General features: G+C 47.2%; 2 protein-coding genes across 4 annotated transcripts in view; one reads left to right on the top strand and one right to left on the bottom strand.

Moving 5' to 3' along the window:
* Positions 1–14,049, top strand: part of FANK1 (fibronectin type III and ankyrin repeat domains 1) — a 78,061-nt gene extending 64,012 nt beyond the window's left edge. For 2 of the 3 annotated variants that reach the window (XM_078150692.1, XM_020973650.2), the window contains exons 4-11: positions 3,610–3,691; positions 4,628–4,702; positions 5,043–5,108; positions 7,787–7,952; positions 10,770–10,913; positions 11,391–11,468; positions 11,557–11,601; positions 11,695–11,931. In XM_078150692.1, coding sequence (XP_078006818.1) covers positions 3,610–3,691; positions 4,628–4,702; positions 5,043–5,108; positions 7,787–7,952; positions 10,770–10,913; positions 11,391–11,468; positions 11,557–11,601; positions 11,695–11,763 — 725 coding nt within the window. In that variant the 3' untranslated portion in view covers positions 11,764–11,931. Of the gene's footprint in view, positions 1–3,609; positions 3,692–4,627; positions 4,703–5,042; positions 5,109–7,786; positions 7,953–10,769; positions 10,914–11,390; positions 11,469–11,556; positions 11,602–11,694; positions 11,932–13,045 lie in introns of those variants that run through there. The other variant, XR_013485135.1, reaches the window with a different exon arrangement.
* Positions 14,050–14,472: 423 nt separating this feature from the next.
* The window catches only part of ADAM12 (ADAM metallopeptidase domain 12), a 379,134-nt gene continuing 369,725 nt past the window's right edge, over positions 14,473–23,881 (bottom strand). Inside the window, 1 exon segment of the mRNA XM_020973659.2 lies at positions 14,473–20,318. Within this exon segment, the coding sequence (XP_020829318.1) occupies positions 20,258–20,318 (61 nt within the window). The 3' untranslated portion in view covers positions 14,473–20,257.

Raw genomic sequence — 23,881 nt, 5'->3', positions numbered from 1 at the left:
TGCCTGGACACCTGCAACTGAGTGGCTCTTGTGCAGCCCAGGAAGGATTGATTTCCAAGGCCCACTCTGATCATTCTCTGCACTTTGGTGGCTGTCCTCTGTCTTTGGGTTCAACCCGGGTCAGATGCACTCCAGTGCCTGTGGGTACTCCTCATGGCAAGGGACAGCTCATTGTATGGTCCTGGAAACCACGGACGAACGAGAAAAAAAAATGGAGGGCTAGCTTGGCCCTGGTGGCAGCTCTATGGACCATCTGTGGGGAGGTTTTCTTACATTCTCTTCCCCCTAAATCATGAGTTGGTGAACAGAATCGGGGCATCCTGTCCACCTGGGCAATTCTCCTCTGCCCTCTGTTTTTGGCCACATCTTCCCAGCAGGAGATAATGAGACGCAGTGGCTATGGAGTCATGGTTGGAAAGTCTGGAGTCCTGGCTTCTATTTCTTGGATTGCCAATCCCAGGCCAACCCTGGCACCATTCTGTGTCTCCTAGGCCAGAATTTCTTCCCGACCACCAGCAGGGTGGGGATTCAGGTATTAAGGCTGGGAAAGGGCTTTCAGGTCCCTGAGGGATGCATGTTGTAAGTATCGATTGAGATTTGGATGCCATGGAGGAACTGACAGACCCCTGCTCCCTGAGGGCACCCACTCTGTTGTCTTAGAGACCTTGGGAGACCTCTCATTTCCTGCTGCAGGAGGAGACCAGTAAGCAAAATATCAATTCAAAGCCTATCGGTAAAAAGCTCTGGTCTTTGTGGTGGTTTAGTCACGCGAAGTCAGCTTGCTTAATGTCCCACTGTCTGTATGCAGCGCTGCTTTCTGGTTCGGGATGTACTAGGAAGTACACATGCTGAGAAAATCCCGGTCCCCAGGCAAGATGGATGCTGGTGCCTCGGGCTGGTGACAGGCAGGGAGCGTGGTCCGAGAGCGGGGCATGTGAGCAAGGGCTTGTACTTCACAGGAAGGACAGCTGAGATCGTGAGCTGGAGACCATCCCAGCTAAGATGGGATTTTCCAGGATCCATCTGCACATCGTGCTTTCAAGTAATTCTAAAACTTGAAAATCGCATTTGTCTATCATTGCTAGTTGGTCTCTCGGGATGCTAAACATTCAAATCTACAGATGGAAAATTTTTAAATAAATTCAGAGGATAAATTCCTTTGACTATGGCTAATGGGCAGCTGCTAGCTTTGGCCAGCTTTAAAGCTGAGGCCTAGTTTAAATACCTGAGAGAAGACCAAGATCTATTATCTGCCACGCTACAGCGCTCTAATAACTAAACAAAAGGCAGGATTTCTAATAGATTTCAAACGTCAATTTGAAATCTATTTGAAATGTTGCTTAACATGAGTTGAAAGTGCATTTCAGCAGCTGACTGGCCTTTCTTTGGATTTCACATTGAACGGTTTGAACTGGAGCACAGTGCTATGCAAGGTTATCAGATTTGACTCCATACACACAGGGCCCTGGGGCATCTCAGGTGGTAGGGGGCTGATGATTCCTTTGTAGCGATGCTCATTGCCCTGGCTTCTCCTCTCATATGACTCCCTTCTCTTCTGCAAAGGTCGGTCGGAGTGCTTTAGGGTGGGCACGTCAAGTGTGGTGAGATTGGGAGAGATCACTTTAGGATCCCTGAGCAGTTGTGGGCCACCCGGGACTTGGCCGTTTGGCCTTTGGAGTGTTATTTTTAGAACAACAGAGTCAAAGCAGAGCATTTGGGGGATAAAATGGGAGTCTGGTGTGTTTTGGAGGGTGATGCAGGTGTACTGGAGTTCTTTTGAAACGATTTCACCGTTTTGCCAGAAAAAGAAATTGCATTCTGGGACGATGCTTGCTTGGGCCAGCTTCTCCATGCACTTTCTGATCTGTACGTCTGTCTTTGTACCAATGAGGCTGCTCTGAGAAGCCGCTGAGAGCAAACAACAGCTGGAGACAGGCCCAAAACAACACGGGACTGTTTGCCTTCTAGTGAAGCAGATGATTTAGTGAATGCAGGCGGTCGGCTTGGGGAGGAAGGCACCCCTGCCATGATGCTTCTCCCTTTGGGAGTTTAGAAGCGTAGATGTTTTAGTTGCACTTTACAGATGTGGAAAATGAGGCTCAAGGAGGTTGCTTGGTATGTCCAAGGGTATGTAGCTAATTATCAGCTCCAGACTTCCAGCCCCCTGGTGTTTGCTCCGTGTCTGGAGGACAGTTCAAACCGTCCAATGTGAAATTTGGAGCATGCTAAGCTCCAAAGCGGCCTCCTGGAGAACTTGCTGAAAGCTGAATGCCACCCGCGTCCGTGCAGGTAGGATCAGCTTGTGGGCTTCAGTTGTGTGTGCTTGTGTGCATGTGTGTGCATACATGTATGTGAGTGCATGAGTGTGTGTGAATACATGCATGTGTATGCACATGTGTGAATGTGCATGTGTGTATGATGCCACTGGAGTGAGGCTGGGGGTCATTAGAGTCAGTGAAGGTTTTGGAAGAGACCTGCTGTGTTGCTATGAAAACGCTGGGATCCATGAGTGTGTTGGGCCACTTTGATAAGCATGTTCCTGGTTTTCCTCGGCCGCATTTCCTTTGGGCCCATGGCATCTTCTTATTGTTTAACGGGCTGTCCTCTGGTGTCTAGGACAGAACTAGTGACTCACACTCTGACAGGCAGAACACATGCTTTGGGCTACGTTCTCCCTCTCGTGCCGGGTCACCCACACTGGCAGGTAGGTGGCCAGAGGTGTATTGTGGAGTATGATGGCAGCTTGGAACTGGTCTGCAGTCTGAAGCAGCAGCCTGATCCGTTTTCTAACTAACCGAAGCATCTAGTCATTTCCACAGGAAAGGGAGGAGAAGGCAAATGAGATAGAATGTCGAGTTAAGGGAGAAGAGAAATATGCCCCAGAGATAGCCAGGAGCCAGCCACCCTCTGCCCCTCTCCAGCCCCTTCTCCCTCTTTTTACTGAATGTATATTACTTAATGTTATGTGACTCTCTTCCCTGTGCAGTTTCTGCCCTCTTAGCATCTCTTGGACTTGGACACCTTCTTCTCTCCATTTGGCATATCCTTTTTTCCTTCAGTTTTCCTTATTCTGTTCTACCTTTCAGAATAACTGGGTTTGTTCTCCCAAAGGCTGGCTGTTTTACCGCACAGTTCAGAAAGGGCACAGGGAAGAAGAAAGTCCAAATGCCCCAAAGAATGATCACCTCCCACTTCAGAGGGGCACCCTATGTCCTTGGTTGTTTTTAAAGTCTTCTCCTGGCTCCTTGGCAAATAAAGTCACACATATTGTGACTGTCACCAAATACTTTGCTGCCCATAAGAGACACTTTTCAAATTTTGAGCTGTGAAATAGGAACCTCTTCATCCCACCCACCACATAGTATTTCCCAAATCATTTAGCTCAAACCAAATCTCTTTCTCCTGAAGGATGTTGCCAAAGTGAGGCCTCTGATTGCTGGCCCTTTTCCCAGTTGAGAACATCTCTGGTTTAATGCAGTGATGTTCACTGGATCCCCAATTCAGGCATTAGGGGGACAGCGACCTGGCTGGCTCAGAGCCACTGAAGGACTGTGACTGAGGGGACTGTCCTGTACTTGGGGTTGACTGTTTGCTGTCTCATTCCTTCAGGGGAGCCCATAAGTAGTGAGCATTTCCATCGAGCTGTAAATGTGAATGATGAAGACCTGCTTGTCCAGATACTTCAAGGAGGGTGAGAGAACCATCTTAGGGGTTTTTTCCCCCAAGTCCCATTAAATGTTCTTCCTGATGCCAGGAAATAAGAGAAACTGCCTGAGGTCAGTTTTTGTGATTTCTCTAGAGGCCCTAAAGCCTTTGTCAAGAGACTCCTAAACTGAGCTTGGGTGAAAGGTGGAGGTTCAGATTAGGCCATAATATAACTATAAATCACTATGCAAATAGGAAATTCCTTTGAAATAAACACACTTTGAAATGGCCCCAAAGAGTCACCCAGAGAGGTGAGAGTGATTTCTGTGGATGTACTCCTACAAAGCTCTATTGAGACTTCTAAATGGAATATAGGATCTAAAGTCTTTTGGAATCCATAGAGCTGAGAGCCTTGGACGATGACTCATTTGTGAGAGGAGGCCTCTCTCAGCCACAGAAGAAAAGCATTTCCCTAAATCTCAACAGCTGGGGAGCAGCTTCTCATCAGTTTATGCCATTGAATGGTCTAGTATTTAAGGGTAGTGGGCTGGGGAGGAGAGACCCTGCCTGTGGAAGAGCTCCTGGCTTTGGGGCAGGAAGGGTCCTCCCCAAAGGCCCTGTGTGACTCTATGTTCTGCTGAATTAAGGAGGGTAGACTCTCTTCTCGGGTTAGCCCGAGTCCCCAAAGAATTTGAAGCCAAGGTGAGACTGGGTTTAAGTGTGAAATTATATTGACTTACCTTCCGCATAAACCTGATATCAGGAAACAGAATTCCTCCATTAAGGGCTTCCATTTCAGGTCAGAAACAATTTGCTTCTTTATAAATCCTGGGCCAGGCAGGCTGAGATGACAAAAGTCCAACTGTGAGAAGGGATTGCAGTCCTAAGTCACGTTTGCTAGCCAGGCCAGGGGTAGCGGGCTTGTGTGCTGAGGAGCCTGTGATGTGATCATTCATGTGTTTCTTGCCTTTCTCTTTGGAAGCCATGTTAAGGTTGATGTTCCAAATAAGCTTGGCTTTACTGCCCTGATGGTGGCTGCCCAGAAAGGTTACATACAGTAAGTTTGTTCTCGGGGTCTTCCTCCGGTGGGCTGGGGGCTCTGAGCTTCTTCTGCCCTGGGGGGTTGGGCTTGGCATGGCAGCACGAAGGGCAGAGAGGGATGCCAGTGATGAGGGGAGCACGTGGGAAGAGGCCACTGAAGAGGGAGCCCTCTGGCCTTTCCTTGCTTCCTTATGCCCCAGGCTTTGAGGCAACTGGAACTTTACAAATCATTCTTTTTCCCAGAGAAGGGCTTCTTCTCACTGTGAGCCCAGAGATAGCCCATCCTTCTTTCGTATTTCTTTAAAAAGTAGTCATGGGGAAGACCAAAGATGACCAAAATGTTCTGCTTCCTTCAGACTAGTGAAGATCCTGATCGGTAATGGGACAGATGTGAACCTGAAGAATGGAAGTGGGAAGGACAGGTGGGTGGCAGGAGGCTCCTCCTGGGCATAGACGGGGCTCCTTGGATGGCAGCCACGGCGGGGAAGGGCATGGCCCAAGTGATCCATGTTGGGGAGGGGCAGGTCCCGAGTGACCCACAGCGGGGAGGGGCGTGGCCTGAGGGACCCAGGGGGAGGAGTGTGGCCCAAGTGACTCACATTGGGGAGGGGCGTGGCCAGAGTGACCCCTCCCTTGCTAAGCCCCAGCACCTGAGCCAGAGGCTTTTGTGGCCCTTTCCCTGGCAGGAACCTCCAGTCTGACCCGCCCCTGAGCTCTGTCCCTTCTCAGATCAGCCTCTGCCACCGTCTGACCCAGAGCCCCAGAACGTTGCTCCCCTCAAGCCATTTCGCTTCTTAAGCTGAAACAAGCCTGGAGTCCGTCCCCATGCCACCACATTCAGGCCAACTCCTGGGCCGCCCTCGTGCTGGGCGCTTTGGGCTCTGGCCCTGCCTGCATGTCTCGCCTGATCTCCACACTCTCCTGCACCTTGTCAGCCTCTTCCCTAATCCTCCCCCACCTGCGCCCCCATGGCCTGCATCGATCTCTCCTCCCCTTGAAGGACCGGGCAGCTTTGTTTGGAGGCTCCTCCAACATCTGCCCAGCATCCTCAGGACTTTCATCCTAGTCTTATCAGTCAATATTTATGGCATAAATGTATCCTCTTGTTAAGCAGCTGCTGACTCCCGCTCTCTCAGAAGTCTTACTGAGGGAAGGCCGCTGACCTTGCAGGCCCGTTGTGGAGCGGGTGCTTTGTACACCCTGAAAAGCCCCACAAAGATGCTCTGGTTTCGGATTAGGAGAGAGCATGTAAGGAAGAGAACGTGGAGGAAAAGAGGCCCTTCCATTCCTGTTTCCAAATTCCTGGGGAAGGAGCAGTGGGATTTCTTCTCTGCAGACCTTTGGCCCTTCAGAGGCAGCTGTGCCTGAGCAATTGTCTTTTTCCTGTCGGAAGGGAAAGGAACGTGCATCCGCCGTCTGTGTGCTGTGACTGAAACTCAGATGACCTTAGGAGCCAGGACTCCTCCTCATGCCAGCATCTCACATCAGAAGCAGGAACTCTGGTGGGGACAGCTTCTACGGGAAGGTCTCGCTCCACACTTTTCGTCTGCAGCTTTGTTTACAAGACCCAGCATTTGCCCATTTAAAATCAGTCCCCTTGCCCTCCTGAGGACTTGACCTTTTTCCAGACAGCATTCCGTGCAGACCAACTTTCCTCTTTAATTGCTGATACTGAGGATAGGTGGCAAAGAGCACCAATATGTCTGACTGTGGCTGTGCCTCAGTTTTCTAATCTGTAGGAGGAGGGGGTGGGCCTCAGTGGGCACTGTGATCCCTCGCAGCTCACGAGCTGTGGTTCTAGGATCCATGGATAGAATTTAATCTCTCTGGGCTTTGAGGCATTAAAGCAGAATGGCAAGAATTTAACTTGAATAAGATATCAGAGATGAACTCTCTCGGTGACTCCAAACCTTACTCTTCTCCCTTTCTGCGTTGTCTATCTCCTCTTTTTTTTCTTCCTCATTGGGCTCCTCTGTTTGAACTTGGGAAGCTGGAGAGGAAGAAGAAACAGTGTCCAGGATGGATGGTTTCTGCATGCCTACGTGGGTCTTCCCCTGGGTGTCTTGAGTGTGCTCCAGGAGTGAGAGCCTTGTCAGAATCCACATCCCTCACTAGAATCCTCCCCTTCATCTAGAACCTTTGGAAAAGGGTTGTGACGTATTGAGAGCTTAGCAGAGAGCCTGCGGCGCAAAGACAGTCCTTGAGGGGGACCCTGCGAAGAGTAGAAATATATAGGACTATCAGAGCTAAAATTCCATCCCGCCTTCTGTGTGCGCACATCCTTGTAGGTGATGCCTTTTTTCCCCCTCTAAAATTTGAATTTGCTTATTTGGAACATCACTGACTTGAATGAATATCTCTTCTGAACTCGAGAAAATAAGCAAACTGATATTGGGCCTGTGATTTCACTGGTGAGGAAACTCCCTCTGCCTGTGCAAGGTGCTGTCCTTTCTGCACCCTGGCACGGAATGGTTCTTATGTAAAAATCATTCTTAGCTACTTGGCTGTATATTTGGCTCCCAAGCCACATCCCTGGCCTAGAGTACTTAGGGATAAGTGACTCACCCAGTAAGTCTAGTATGTGTCTTGAACCCACGTCTTTCTGGTTTTGATACCAGCTCTGTCCACTGTGCAACACTTCCTCTAAGCAACCAAAAGATAGGGACTTCATAATTGCTCCTTGCATGTTATAAGCCAAGTTGCTGTCCGTCCTTAGGTCCTTCAAAAAGCCCTAACGCTTGTGCTCAACTTCTTCCCATGCTCGGAGGTCAGGTTTTCTGGTGGGGTGAGAGCAAATCGTGCAGAATGAAGGAGAAGTTACTTTCTGGCAGCCTACAGAGGCCTACAGACTCCTGAGACTTATCTGAAGAATTTGATCCTGTTTTCTTGGGCCCCCATTCCACTGGGGCTGCCATCTTGGCCCTCTCTATCTCACATCCCAATGCAGCTTGCGTACCTGCATCCTCCAGGAACACCCAGGGGTTCCTCCTCCAGGCCAGTATCCTTGGGGTCAGGCTAAGTCAGATCAGAGGCGGCTCTGTGGTCAGTGTGACTCCCGGTGGCCAGGTCATCACCTCAATGCTCACCCTTCTTGTTGCAGTCTGATGCTTGCCTGTTATGCTGGACACCTGGATGTTGTCAAATACCTCAGAGCACATGGAGCCTCTTGGGAGGCCCAAGACCTGGGAGGCTGCACAGCCTTGCACTGGGCTGCTGATGGAGGTCACTCTGACATCATCGAATGGATGATTAAGGATGGTTGCAAGGTATGGGTTTTCATTAGAGTGTTCCACCTACTAGCGAGAGGGGCATTGTCTAAACTTGCAAAGTATACCTCAGGTTGGTAGGGACACAATGTTGTCTCCTCAAAGGTGAGGTAGGGCCTTATGTAATGAGCCACCTCAGGCCATTTGGACCCACCAGTACCTCTGCTTTTTAGAAGAGCTGGTGGGGCCCAGAAGAGAAGGCCATCAGATGCTTGGGATAGTCACGGCACTTCTAGGGGACACACAGAAGGTCATCCATTTGGGGAAAAAGAATCCCTGGGGATTGGACAAGAGAGGGCTATTTTTGTAGCTAGTTGAATTGCTTTTACAAATTACAAATTACAAAAAACTTTTGCTCTAGATTTGCCTTGGAGATTCTCCCAACTGTATTGACACATTTTTGAGCACAAGACCAGGCTTTGTCAATACCCGAGTATTGTGGTCCTTCTGAGGGTCTCCTACTGGAACCCCTGCACACCAATCCACTTTTGAGGCCATGTTACAGAAGGAATCCATTCAAGTGGAAGTGCTTACCCAAGCCTCCCACAGTTATTAGGAGATGGGTGGAGAGAATTTGATCAGTCTTAGTTATCTCTGATAACTTTGAAGACTTTACTTCAGGACCATAAGAAAGTTAAATTAAAAATTTCAAGCCATGGAGATAAGGATTGATAGACATGATTCTGCCCTGACTGAGATTGTCAGATGTTGTCAGGTACTGAGAAATTAAATGGATGGCCTAGAAAATAAACTCAGATTAAGAAAAGTCATGTCTCCCAAAAAGGCTGGTAGATTGTTTTGCATTTGGCTTTGAGGTGAGATGGAGGGCACACGGGTCCTACACTGAGAGGCCATGTTGGCTTCTCAGTTTTGCATTTGGGGCTTGTCTGGGTTTTCGCTTGGGCAAGGAGAGAAAGGTTTCCTTGAAGAAACAAATTGGGGCCCTTCCCTTTTGACACCAAATTCTCACAATGATTCATCTCAATTTCTCATGTTACTAGACCAAGTTGTGGGGCCTGGGAGAAATCTGGGTGGTTTAACTCAGTGGCTGATGATGAGGATACAGAGCATTTGTTAGTAATATTTGCCCTCTGGAATGATGGGGATTATCATTATCTGTTAAATTATTGAATCCTAATTAAAGTATAATAAAAAGATCAAATGATCTTTGGGTCTTCAAAGTCAGCATATTTTATTTGTAGGTAAATACTTTCTTTCCCACCGGCGTGACAGTAAGCTTTTGAGTACGAGCAGAGTGATGGATGGACCAACAGAAGTAACCGACAGAGGGGCAGCTAGGTGGTGCAGTGGATAGAGCACTGGCTCTGGATTCAGGAGGACCTGAGTTCAAATCTGGCCTCAGACACATAACACTTACTAGCTGTGTGACCCTGGGCAAGTCACTTAACCCCATTGCCTCACCAAAAAAAAAAAAAAGAAGTAACCGACAGAAGGGACTGGCCTCTTTAGGGTCGGTAATGGGGAAAATGAGCCCAGTGTGAACTGATCCTCCAACTTGACATGGGGCCACTGGCTCCTTGGTGAATTCGAGTGAAAATGAATGATTTTGCAATCATGTGGCTTGTGAGCCCCATGTGTGCAGGGACCCAGTACTCCGCAATAGGAGTTCAATACATATAAGCTTATTGAATGAATTATTGGTCTTCGAAGGGACTTGCTTCACAGCGGGTCGATGCTTCAAATATGGAGTCTGTGAGCCCTGCGCCTCATTTCCAAGGTTGCAGTGATTTGAGATGAGGATGCATTCTGAGACCGTGTTGTGGTTAAATGTTGAAAAGATGTGTCCTGAGATACAGCTTTGCATTTAGCCAGAATATCTATGACATCATGCTGCAGAAGTTGAAAGATAAAGATGCTCAGTGGTTTTTGCAGACTGCTTATGTCCATGCTTCAAGGGTCTCTGGGCATAATCAGTGCGGGTAGAGCCTCTGCTCACTCAGATCACAACCCTGGGAGTTCACAATAGCTATGGCTGAAAAACTCTCTCTTTCATTTCTGTTTCTGTCTCTCTCTCTCTGTTTCTGTCTCTCTCTGTCTCTGTCTCTCTCCTCTGTTTGTTGGTCTGTCTGTCTTTATCTCCAGCCAAACTGTAGCCCAGGGATGCATCAGGTGTAGGTTGTCCAAGAGCCAGCCTCATTAATTTCAAAGAGCTTATCACCCATCTTCCTTTATTCTACTCTCCTAGAAAGTCATATATTTAAGGGAAGAAGCAATATTTAGGTTTCTTGTTTATGAAAAATGTTGTCCCTTTGCTAAGTTGGTGGAAAATTTAAATCCGTGGGGCAGAGATCGTAAGGGAAATGTTCATTTTATCCCTGGATAGGCCTGCAATGCATAGCATTTTGTTTGGGGAAGGAGCCAGGTCAGAGGGCTTGATAGCCGGTGTTGGGGGCCCTGGCAGGTCTTACTAGCCTGAGAGCTCCAAGGATCTTTGCTCATCAAGGAGCTCATTGAGGAAGTGGCTATGGGGGTAGTTAGCTTTTCTGTTGCCTACCCTGTCATTGAAAGGATATTCGGATGAAGAGCTCAGCAAGGAGCCTCCCTGGGGATCTGCTGATCCTCATGTTGTCTTGATCCAGGTCTGGGGCCTTGCTCTGGATGAATTTGAATACATTGGATTAGGATATTCTCATGATTTTTCTGGGCACGGTTTCAAATCTTCATTGTCTTAATGAGTCCAGAAAGTCTTTTATCTGAATTAGTAGGCAGCTGGTAGAGTCAATATCACTTATGCTTTTATTTAAATGATGATCACTTTTGAAAAAAGGCTAAGTGTAATTTCTCTCTGTGTTTCAGATAGATGTTTTAGACACTGGTTCGGGATGGACACCACTGATGAGAGTATCTGCAGTATCAGGAAACAGAGAGGTGGCTTCCCTCTTAATTGAAGCTGGAGCAGATGTGAATGTGAAAGATAAGGATGGGAAGACACCCTTAATGGTACCTTTTTACGGCCCAGGGCCTCACGGTGTCTCTGCACGTAAGGTCAAAGATCGCTCCAGAATTTCACCGTTCTTGCTAGCTCAGCTAGGCATCAGGCTGGGGCCATGGTAGCCCTTCTTCCTCCGAAGGGCTGTTATGAAAAACACAAGATTTTGCTAAAACCCATTCCCCGAATCATTATAAGACCCCAAACGAATTTGTTGGTTTGTGAAATGCAGGTTTCCTGGTCAGGCCCAGAGTTTCTCATTTCATTTTCATATAATGTGCATCTTTCCCACTTGGGAAACAGAACACCTGAAGGTGTGTGTGTGTGTGTGTGATGGTGGTGGGGGGCCCGGGTGGTAGTGGTGGAGGGAGCAGAGGCAGGGTGTGCATGCAGGCATTGGCCAGGGGCTTGACTCAAGAGCTGTCCAGTGTTGGCTGGGAAGCCCCAGCAGCTCAGCATCCTCTCCCCTGCCCGCGATTCTTTTTCAGGTGGCTGTATTAAATAATCATGAAGAATTGGTTCAACTGCTTCTCGAAAAAGGAGCAGATCCAAGTGTTACAAATGAGGTACAGAGACAGCATAACACTTTTCTTTTTTTTTCCTCAAAGATTTTACTGAGAGAGGAAAACAAAGTCCCCTTGCTTTCTCTTCCAGTTTGGCAAAGGTGTCTTGGAGATGGCCCGCGTGTTTGACAGACAGGTCAGGGATGGCGTTTTCTGCTGCGGCAGCTCCCGGGGGTTCTCGCCATTTGGAGTCCCCGGTTCTCACTCCTCACCCTGTTCCTTTATCTAGAACGTGATCGCCTTGTTAGAAGACCGGAAGGCAAGTCTTGGCCTGAAGAAGACCTCTTTCTTGAGCTGAGCTGAGAGCTGCTCTTCTCAGGACATGCACGTGAAGGACGCGGCACCTGGACGCAGGGCTTTAGACAAGCCCTTTGTCTGGGAAGGAAGGTTGTCATACCAATTGCTTATTTAGTTGTTCGTTCTTGGTGCAACTCTTCTCATGTTCAAATACATCTTTTTACCTACACATGCGCGCGTGTGTGTGTGTGTGTGTGTGTGTGTGTGTGTGTGTGTGTGTGCGTGTAGGGACTGCCTTGTACAGTCAACTGCTGGGATGTTTTCTTGACTTTGTCCTTTTGGAGATAGATGTCTAGGCCCTAGACACACACACACACACACACACACACATTCATTTGTTCCTCCAGGTGTCCCCTGGGCCGCTGGAGGAGTCCCTGAAACCCTCTCCTTCATGTATTTTCGATTTCGATGCTCCCCCAGCCTCCTGACTCCCCTGTCCAGTGCTCACTCAAGGGGCTGGCCCATTCCTTGTGCTGAAGCCCAGGGCCTCCCATGAACGGTTTTTTCTTTGCTGTACCTGCCTCCACAAGTGCTACTGCTCCTCTCTGGCAGTGGGCGGGGAGGGGAGAAGGCCACCTGACATTGTATCTGTGTGGCTCTGTGTTCGCCTCTGTCATAGTCCGGCAGGCAGGCACAGGTGGGGTGGGAGGCGGCGTGGGTCAGTAGGAATCGTTTCAAATTCCCATAGCTCATTTTGGGGCAGAGGTGAAAGGAAATGCATCGTGGAGTGAATACCAGGACCCGGCCCGGCAGCTAAATGGCAGAGTACTTAAGTGAGCAATGTTTAAGAATCAGTGCAACATGTTACTAGCCAGCACCGTACTCTGCAGTCGGAGAGAAGCTGAGGAACTTGATCAGCCGCAGAGGCTGGCAGTCAGAAGGGGTGGGATTTTCCCAGCAAGGCAAAGATCAGTGAAAAGGTAATGAATGTGGGCTGAGGGCAGGGCAAAGAAGAGTGCCAGTCAGCATGACTGAGTTTGGGAAACCTCCGTTTGATTTTGTATCACATTTTGGACTGTGGAGCCAGACTCGCAAGTCCAGACAGAGCCCATTCCCCTGCGACCTTGTTACGGTTATTAGCATTGTCTATACCCTTTTGTAAAGACCTGCGAGAGGTGGTTTATCAGTGATTTTCAAGATGACTGACAGCTTCAAGTAGAACCTTTTTAAAAATCAAAAAAACAGAGCACACACACAGACACACACATTCTCTCTCGGTGACTTTTGGAAGCCTTTTCTGTCCTCCATGTTTATTATTGACTCTACCTTTATTTCCTTTCCAGGTCCCAGATACGTTTGTGAATTTCATTTTTGACAAAGGCCACTAACAACTCCCAATTCTGTCAGTTTCTAATATGATGACAGAGACAAAAGGGAGACTGAGCATATGGGTGGGTCAATGGCTTGAGCCTTTTTTCCCCCATTGGAAAACCCCAGACCTTTGATGCATGTGATAATGAGAGCCTGACAATCAAAGGTTAGTTTCACTAGGAAGAACCCAATGGACTCTTCAGCACACCTTCCTTGCCAGGATACTGGGCAGTGACATGGGGAGGGGAAGCTGGACTTTGGGTCTAGAAGACTTGTGTGTGAATTCTGCCTCAGACATGGGGCAGGCCACTTCCACTTTTGGGGCTTCAGTTTCCTCATCTGAAAAACGGGGATAATAATAATGCTTACTTGACGAGGGTGTTGTGAGGATCAAAGCATTTTACAAATAGGAGATTCTTTGTGAACTTTAAAGTCCTATAGAAATGTGAGCTAATATTAGAACTTTTGTTTTTTAAGGAAATTTGGGCACAAAATGCCAGTTTTTGCAAGTTTTAATAGACTCACAAATGTAGGACTGGAGGGTCATCAAGAGGTCATCAGGTCCAACCCTGAAGCTGAGACGTGATTTGAACCTGGGTCTTCCTGGCTCCAAGTTCAACACCCTATCCCCTGTGCCTGTCCCGAGAGCCTCAGCCCTGGGAAAAGGGTCAGAGTATTTCCTAATGTTGCCCTGATGGGCTCTTCTGTTTGCCCCTTGTATTCTGTCCTCTTCGGAAAGTATCACTGGCCAAGGAACTCCCCAAACCAGGAACCACTCCTTCGTCTCTTAGCGCCTTCCAAAGATGAGTGGGGATCAAGAAAGATCAACCAATCAACAGCGAGATAGAAACATCCCCTTTAAAACAGCTCCCTGGGGACACGCGCGCCGCCCTAAGCAATTGAACAGCCTCTTCGCGCTGTTGCTGCAAGGGTTTTCTAAGTCACGCTTTATTTAAGTAAAAGGATTTTGTCCCTACTCTTTGTTTTAATCTATCAGGAAACATTGGTTTCCAGTTTTGTTGCCGAATCAAACATCCCACAAACCTTCCCCCTCTGGTTTCTATCCCAAGGTGAACGCGCAGAATCAATCTAGAATTGGTGTAGCGACCTTCCGTTGACTGGAGGAGCATTGTCCTGGGAGTCCCTATCCCAGCCCGCTCCAGAGCCTACTGTCACACCATCCTAGAGTTCAAAAGGAGGAAAATGCTTTTGTGACCATTTTGGGTACAGGGTCTCGCATACAGTAGGCGCTTCACAGTTGCTGAGTAGGTTGGTTTGGATTGGTTCCTTCTCACCAGGGCCCAGTGGATCGCGTGCTGGACATCTGTCTTTAATTTGCTCTCTCTCCCCACCCCACCCCAATATCTCGGGGACATCCTCAGCAAGGACAGAGACAAACTGTACCTACATGTTCACGGTTTATTGGATATAGTATTCTTAACAACGACGGCTTTTCTATTGAAACACCAGGTTGTATTCACCTGTAGCACCTTAATACAAGGAATGTGTACAAAAGTAACACCAACTGTAACATAAGAAAGTTTGTGAAGAAGTCTAGTGAATAAAAGCTTTGTAAATGGATGCAGCATGCTAGCAGGAACGTGCTGGGGGAGGTGGCCGGCCCCTTCCCTGGACTGACCGGAGACCGGCACCAGCACCAGCACCGGCACTGACCATTTCAGACATGACACTTGGCAGTTGCTGCACATTTGATAACAATAGAATATTTGTCCACCCCCCCCCTCCTTTCCCTTCCACAGCCAGCCCATCCAACAGAAAGTCCGGAACTCTTGCCTTAGTCCTGCCTTTGTCATCATCTATGTTATCTCAGAGCCTTAAAGTGCTTTCTATGGAAGCCTTCCTGGGACTGCCAATGACATCATTACCCTCAGCCAGCAGCACTCATACTCTTCACTTCGTAAAAAAATAATCATCGCCTGCCCATTTGTGGTTCTGCCCTGGCTTAGTTAGACCTGGGAGGAATTGTGGACTTTGGAAGAAGGAGGCCCTGGAGAAATTCTGTTAACAAGAGTTGTTTATGGCAATGTGGGACAGGGAGCTGTTTACAAGGCATCCCAAGTCAGCCTGAGGGATTGATTTGTTGTGTTCCCCACTGCTGGGTAATGGGTCTGTTCTCATACTGCAGGTCTGACACCCTCTGACTCTCAGTAGATATTGTCCCTGTGGGTATGTTTCCAGCCAAAGATACTAAGTGCAGATAGATAGGAAAGAAACCCTTAGGAGCTGAGAAACATCTCCTGCTATTGCTCTTCCCAAAATATAGAAAGGAACACTTCATCTTGCGTAAATTTGGTGAAATTGAACTTTCAAATAATAGGAACAAAGTCAAATGACTGTCTTAAGAACAATTTAGGAAGGGGTCTGAAGACCTCTCTCTGCAGGCAAACAGACTCCATGGAAACATCTCAGAATGACAAGGAACAGTATGGAGGAAACAGATTTTCACATCTTTCTCAGACCGTGGCCTTCATCATTATTAACACTGATGTCTAATCTCATTGTAAAACAACATTGAACTTTGAAGCAGATGCATGAAGAGTGCAGAGGTTGGGAAAATCAGGGATTTCAGTGTTTGGCTCTCCTGGACAAAGAATGCTCTCGAGTTTTTTCCAAGGACCCTCTGGAAATGCAGGCAGCCTTCACTGAGCCCCCTGGTGGGCTCTGATTTCCTTCAAGGCAGAGCCTTTGTTGAACAGTTCAATAATGTCGCATATTTGCCAAAGGCCATGGAAAATTCTATGCTTTTGGAACTGTATGAATGGGTCTAGCAGATAAATCATCCAGAGGGAAGAGCCAGCAAAGCCAGGGAATTGAGATTATCTGTGAAATGATGGCAGCCTGCGGGGATCACCAGTTTGGCTGATCCATTCAGTTTGAGAGGAGCTCTCCAACTATATGAGATACGTGGAAGAATCAGAACTAGGTTTTCAAGGCTGGGGCAGGACAAGATGAGCAGCTGAGTTTCAGCAGCAACTTTGTGTGAAGTTTTATTCAGTGGTTGCCCTTCATGGGTGAATGAGGCCCTGTCAGAAGAGGACTTAGCTAGTCATGGCAGGAGGGCAGGCAGCTGGCTGGTCCATAGAATTGTCACAGTGCCTGGAATTGCCACCAGAATGCCACTCCTCTGGATGGAGGTGATGAACACCAAAGCCCTCATTGATCCCCCATGTGTTTGCTAGTATGATGATGTCAATCTAGGAATGGCAAGGCAGAGTAGTGGATGGAGCAACCCTAACCTCCCGAGTTAAAATCCAACCTCAGGTACTTACTAGTTTTGTGACCCTGCACAAATCACAACCTTAGTTTCCTCATCTGTACAATGGAGATAATAATAGCACCTCCCTCCCAGGGTTATTGTGAAGATCAAATCAGATAATTATAAAGCACTTATCATAGTGCCTGGCACATAGTGCCATATATATATATATATATGTAGGTGGTCATCATCATTATTATTATTATGAATGACTAATCAGAGGTCAAGGGCCCTGAACATTGATATAAGGTCAGTAAGTTTTGGTATAAGTGATGAAGGCCTTGGAGGCCCCAGAAAGAAGGGTGCAAAGCTGGGTAAAGATAGGAAATCAGACCCTTTTAAAAAGGGGAAGTGGGAGACACTTCACAATTTTGCCCAGGGCTGGCCCTATATGAGGCCCTAGAAAATAAGATAAGTTATAAATAAAAAGTGGAAAGATTTAAAAAAGGATTGAATTGTGTTTGAAAGACCCAGACTGGCTAGCCAGTGGCTCTTTCCTTTCTATTTTCTGGAAGTGGCCATCACTTCAAATGGCTGGGGCAACATTCACTGAAAGTTGAGTTTGCAAACCAGGTATTCAGGGCATCCCAGAATCAGGCCTTGCCTTCATGGGGATGCCACGTTTGGAACTGTTCATTGACACTGTCCAGCATAGAGAGGGTGGGAAAGGTTGCCAGTTTTCTAGAACAATGGTCTGTAGTTTTAGTCCGAGAATTCCTAATAAAGTTAAGGAGGCATAAAAATGTCCCCTCTGAGAATTGTCTGAGCTGCTATTCTCTTGTAGTTTAAATTTGTTGCTTTTGTGGTTGGTGTGATGTCACTGCACATGTGTGAGCTGAAGAGATTCAGACTGGGTAGCAGAGCCTCCCCCGCTGACATGTTTTGACAATGGATACATCAGGCTTGATTCCATATGTCAGGAAAACAAATGGATTAAAAAAAAACTTTAATGGTAAATTCTAAATTAAGTGCTTGAAAAATGAGCTGCAGACCTCCCACTATGAGAGACTGAGACCTCATTAGTTAGAACAGAGAAGTTTTTCGCTTCTGAACTACAACTCAGAATTATTTGGTGATCCCCCTGAAAAAGTTTACAAATAAGATCCTAGGATAATGGTATGGCAGCTGGTTTTTGCTCCTGCCACAGTAAATTAATAATAATAATAATCCAACCACTTCAGACACAATCTGGTTGCTGTTTTGAACTCTGCTTATGTCATCAGTGAAGCTCAAGAAGGATCTTCCCCTCTGCCTGCCCCTCTCCTCCAATACTCTACACCATACCCTGACATGGGAATTGGCAATAAATCATATTGAAATGAAAGGTCCCCATAAAATGCCTTACTTGGATAGATACAGTACTTCTGGCAGTGCTCCTTTCATAAGAATGCCTGCTTCCCCATAGGGAAGCTTTCCATTTATGGGTGTTTTAAAAATGGACCTCATTGCAGTGGCTCATATCAGTCACCAGAAATATGTAAATGTGGATGTCATTGGCAGCCCCAAATGGCTATTAATCATGGGAAGTTAAGATCACAGCTTTAATATTCTTTAAAAGTTATTTGCATAAATTGAATAACTACAATCCCAGACAGTACAGCTAGAAGGAGATCGTTTTGAGTGGGCATCCTCTTGCTGGCAGTAGGAGCGGCCAGACCTAAGGCATTAATATCACTCCACAAAAGAACACCCAAAATGCACCCCAAATAGTTGGTAAACATTTTCAATAGCACCTGCTTTGGTTTCAGCACAATTACCAAACCTAATACAAATGCAGAGAACAACTAAAGCGATTCCCCAAGTTTACTATAAATACCACATCAATAACATTTTCCAACATGTCTTCAGAATGAGCAGAAAGAATCTGGTCATTGTGTTATGAACCCAGGCACTCCTGAAGAGCTGAGATGGACTGGAGGGGGATCCTCAAACTGCTTCAGTGAGTGTGGGTGATGGGCGTCTGGTTTATCCATAAACATGAATGCACTGTTGCCTAGATGCTGTGGTGAGCATGAGGAAAGGTAGATACAACTCTTATCTTCTGGAGAGAAAAACCCAGAAATAGCCCTTAGGCATTTTATTTTCCTGCTTCACGGCCCAGAAAAACCTTTGAAATGAGAGGGAAAAGTCTTTATCTCAAAGCTCTTAAAACGAATTATGAAACTCTGGTCAGTTGCAGGAATGGTGAAAACTGCAGTCGCAGATGGCGCCACTGGGGGGCACTGGAGGGCACAATGGGGCCTCAACAAAGATGTCTTTCTTGTGGGCTCCATGGAACCAAGTAGGAGCTTTTTAAAGTTCTCCCTGGGAAGATGGCTCTCTACATGTGGGTTGGAAAGTGAAGGGTTTGAGGGGTAACTGGCCAGGCCTGGGTTTTATGCCTAGTTAGGGCGAGGAAATTGATTTCTTTCTCCCATCCTATGATGCTCAGCAGGCAGGAAGATGCAGAGAGCTGTTTAAAAACCTGTGTGTGCTAGAACCTTCAAGATTCCTCCTGTCGAGTCTGGGAGATGGAAATGGCACCAAAGAAAACCCAGGGTAATGTTGTATAAAGAAACGTGATAAGTGATAGATACAATGTATCTCAAACGCTAGTGATAAGCAAGGAGATACTAATGGATACGTGACTCCATTGTCTTAGCACCGATGCCCGCATCATAATGAACCAGTTTTTAGTAAGCCTGAACACTGCAGTAAAAAAGGAATTTCCCTAGAGTATTGATTGGATATCTCTAGTTATTAGTTCACATCTGAAAATAATTCTGGGCCCAGGGAAAGGCTGGTCCATCCACATGGATCCAGAATGACTACATTACAGTTGAGTAAACAATGAGGTGATCTGGTTAGCCCCCTGGCAACAGAAGACTATTTACAGTACCTGGTCAGCAACAGTCTTGCCCAAACTACTGTCACTTGTAGACACGCTACCTTTCTCAGTCCAAACAACATGTGAACCCCAGCTCTCACATGTGTCCAAAACTAGGAGCATCAAGGAGTGACTTGGTACAGACAAGTCTAGTGGCCAAACAATGGATCTGCTGCTTTGTTTGAGGCTGGGCTCGTGACCAGCCAGTCCAGGAAGCTTCAGAAGCTGCGCTTCTATTTCAGGACACAGGACTCCCTCAGTTATCTCCCGGGTGGTCACTTCTGCCCCTTTCCTTCCTCAAGTGTTGTCCCACCTCCCTCCCCACCCGAGGCTGGGGTTATTTACAATGTTTAATTATTCCTGGTATGAAACCGCATCCTTCTCTGCCTATGCCACTGGAGGCAAAACAGCTGGTTTAGAGTAGAGCTTCCAATATGCCCCTCACCAGCATCAGCGGAGGCTGATGCTACCCCGCGAGCTAAGTGTAGAAGGGATGCTCAAAGAGAAATGTGCTGACTTGAGACACCTGCTGTTCATTTGGCTAGAGACAGAGCTCTGGCCTCCCCTGCTTAATGAAAGGCTCACACTTGGGAAGGCCATACAAGTTGGGCTGATCCTAATGAGAAGCTGGCTGCTTTTCCATTTGTGCCATTCCTGCAGTAAAGCAGAGATCAAGAAAGCTAACCCTTGGCCTAGAATCCCACAAAGCGGAATGTTTCAAGTTCACTGAAATATTAAAAACAACGAGAAGATTTCCTTCCAAGGAAAACTTAAGAGATGGTAAAAAAAAATATCTACTACAGTGCACCGCACCGTAATAAATATTCATCATAAATTAATAATTTAAAAGTACCTGAGCAAGTCCCCAGAGCACCATAGCACAGCACAGTACTGAAGGCAGGAGCTCAAAGTTCTTAGAAACAATGGTGTTTTCCACATTAAACATTCGAAGGATTGATACGAAAAAAGGCACTCCGACTGGAGCTTAAAGATAGTGCAAACTTCTGTCTTCACTGTTGAACCAAGGGGCCCGTTTTCTGCTCATTTCATGCAGGCAGCGTAGGAGGGTCTGGGCACTTGTGGCGGACGCTGAGGGGCAGGTCTGTAACAGAAAGGAGAAAGAGAGGGATCCAAGATGGCATCAGTTTCTCTGGCAGGGCTTTGGAGAGCTCCTGGAAGGCCAGTTAGCCCAGAAACACACTGTTCCTTGGGCCAGGCCCCTGCCCTCTGTTAGGAGTGCCTGGGACAGGCATCAGAGCTCACGCCTGGAGCGCTCCTTAGAGCTTCTACGGCACCAGAGGATCGTGCTAGGTTTGGGACTAGAAGGGGACTGCTCACTCCAACCTTCTTGTTTTCTAGATGAGGCAGCAGAGACCCAGAGAGGTAAAGTGATTTAGGCTCAGGTTTAGAGCTGAAAGTGACCTTAGAGGCTCTCCAGGCCAAACCCCTCATTTTATAGATGAGGAAACTGAGGCTCTGAATGATGATGATGACTATTGTTGTTAACAATAATAGCCTGCACATATATAGCACGTTATGGTTTCCAAAGGGATTTAATCAAACGAGACATGTTAAAGGACTTGCCTGAGGGCACATAGCTATGAAGAAGTAGAGCTGGGATTCAAGCTGAGGTCTCATGACTCCAGGTAAAGTGTTCTCTAGCTAAGCTGCCTCCAAGGAGCAGGGTGACATCCACCCACTTTACTACGGCCTTTTAGTCTGTGAACCTGCAGCCTTCAAGCCAGCTTTGATCTGAGCAGACATTTGGGGCAGGCCCAAATGCAACTATTTACTTAGGGCAGTAACTAGGGATGCTGATGAGTTCTCCAGTTCTCCCTGTGGGCCTCTTGCCTAATAATAGTGACAACAATAACAACGACAATAATGCATTTATATTGCACCTACTATGTTCCAAGCTGGAAGCGATGTGGTGCGGTGGATAGAGCTCCCGGCCTGTTAGGAGGGCCTAAGTCCAAATTTGGCCTCAGATATTTACTAGTTATGTGATCCTGGGCAAGTCACTTCCTCATCTGTAAAATTAGCTGGAGAAGGAGATGGCAAATCCCTCACGTATCTCTACCAAGAAACTCCAAATGGGGTCATGAAGAGAGGGACACAATTGAAATGGCTGAACATGTTTCAGGCCCCATGCTAAGTGCTTCACAACTGTTTCATTTGATCCTCGTGACAACCCTGGGAGGTAGATGCTATTATTATCCCCATTTTACAGCTGAGGAAACTGAGGCAAACAGAGGTGAAGTGGCTTGCCCAGGGTCACACAGTGTCTGAAGCAGGATGTGAACTCAGGTCTTCCTGGAGTGCCCAGCCCCTGTCCACGGAGTCATCTCATTGCCTGTCTGCCCCTGTCTCCAGCAGATGCTTAAATCCCACCTACGTGGCCAGAGCTGGACATCCCCACCCCCAATCTTTGTTGTTGTTATTTTCAAATAACTTAAAAGAAAATCCCCCAAGCTCTCAGATTGCCAAACTTCTCTCCTCTGACCTCTCCTTCCTTTTTACTTCCTTCTAAGTCTCAAATTTCTTTATGGTTAACAGTCAGCTGGGGAGAATTTTCTGTGGTCAAATTTATAAGAAGTCAACTCAACTCATCTTTATCAGGGGGCTTCTATGTGAAAGGTAGCATGGCTCAGTGACTAGCAAGCCAGCTAAAACAACCATAAGAGCGGGCTTCAAGGACCAACTCTGCCACTCGCTGGTCGTTTGGCCTTGGGCAAACTCCTGAGCCTCTCTTGGCCCCAGGTAACTAGTTACAATATATGTAGATAGAGGGAGAGTCTCACCTAGAACTCGCTATACTGATGGAATCCCAGGTCCAAGCCACTAGCAGAGGCATCGGGATAGGACAGAAAGAACGCCATATTTGAAGACCTGGGTTTACTGGCAAGGGTGAAGCCTAAGCTCCTGTGCCTCTTTGGCTCCTGCCTCATCAAAGAGAACACTGGTGAGTGGAGTCTGGAGGGATGCATAGCGGGGTCATTAACAGCAGTAGAAGTGAATTTGAGGAGCAAATTTAGGGGAGTCTGATTCCTTTCCTACATACGGGCCCTTTAAGTACTTGAAGATGGCTACCATGTTCCCTTGAGCCTTGGCTTTTATGGGCTTCACCTTCTTATATGATCCCTATATGCAAGGCTTCCAGTCTCCTCACCATGGCAGCCACTTTTACTCCACACCCTCCAGTTTGTCCATGTTCTGAAATGTAGAATTGAAAATAACACACCACCTCTGGGCCAGCTATATTCCATTGAGCTGCTGTAGATCTCTCTAGTTTTCTGGGTGCCATGTTACACTTGACTTCAGTTGATTTTGTAGTCTATTAAAACCCTTCAGATCTTTAAATTCCCATTGTTGTATGGCTGCTCAGATGACTTTAGTCTCAGAAGAGTAGGTGAGGTCATTTGCTGAAGAAGAGGTAGAGACACAGTTTAGAGAACTGTCTGGCCATGAGCAAGTAAATTCACCTCTTTCAGCCTCAGTTTCTTTTCTTTTTTGTAAAATGAGGCTACCAGTCCTTACAGTGGTCTAGAATATGGAGTTTTAGGCCTGCTTCAAACAGTTCCTGGCTATGTGCCCTTGAGCAAATCTCTTAACCTCGCTTTGCCTCAGTTTCCTCATTTGTAAAATGGGGATAATACCACGTGCCTCACAAGGTTATCACGTGAAATGATGTAAATAAAATACTTTGCAAACCTGAAAATGGAATAGAAATATCAGCTCTTGTTATTAGCAGGATGGGAATGACAGTGTCACATGGGTGAAGGATTCCATGACAGAAGTAAGATGGTAGGAGACAAGTTAACCCAGGGCACAAGGGAGCTTCTTGGACAAAGCTGGTATTGTCTTTACAGTGGAGGGGCTAAGGGGAAGGAGCTTCTGAGGTTTGTTGTCTGTGTGCTACCTCCCCTGCCCTGACCTTGTATTTACAGTGGGGGTGGGGGGGCAAGGTGAAGGAGCTTTGGAGCCCTGTGGGCAGTGGGTCACTGTGTGCTCCCTTCCCTGTCCTGATCTTGTATTTGCAGTGTGGGGAGGTCCAAGGTGAAGGAGCTTTGGAGTCCTGTGGGCTGTAGGTCACTGTCGGTGTGCTCCCTTCCTTGCCTAGATCACTCCATGACCCTCCCCCATGTCACTCCCTGCCTCCCCAGTGGAGAAGGGACCAGAACCATCCGCATGTCCTAGCCTCCCTCAATACCTTCTTGTGTGACTGTCTTTCCATCTGATCTCTCCATGTAAAGGAGCAATTTTGCTTGTTCTGCTGCAAATGGAAAAACAAACCCTCGTCTCCAGACATACGAGCTGCAATGTGAATAATCTAGGTTCTGAGCCATTTTCCTAAGTTCACACACAGTTAAGATTTAAAGCATCCCTAGGGCTGCCCAGACTCCCTTATCTTTATCTTCTGTGTTTGAAATGTCTGGCTAGTGGTTTGCCTGGCCAAGAATTCTTCCTCAGAAATGTAATGAGGCCGCTGCAGTTTCTTTTGTCGCCTTTAGTGGTGATGGATGACTAGATCCAAGTCTGAGCCAACCGGTCACCTCTGGCTGTGATGAACTTGAAAAGCTGCAAATGTGTGGGGAGCTCCCTGCCAGCAGAGACTCTCAGGGGTGCGTGGGACCTCCCTGAGCCCAGGGGAGCAGAGTCTGTCTG

The sequence above is a fragment of the Phascolarctos cinereus genome, unplaced genomic scaffold, assembly GCF_003287225.1.
Source record: "Phascolarctos cinereus isolate Bilbo 61053 unplaced genomic scaffold, phaCin_HiC Scaffold_3;HRSCAF=262, whole genome shotgun sequence".
Lineage (NCBI taxonomy): Eukaryota > Metazoa > Chordata > Mammalia > Diprotodontia > Phascolarctidae > Phascolarctos > Phascolarctos cinereus.
The sequence above is the reverse complement of the archived record's forward strand: the minus strand, read 5'-3'. Positions and strand labels throughout refer to the sequence as shown.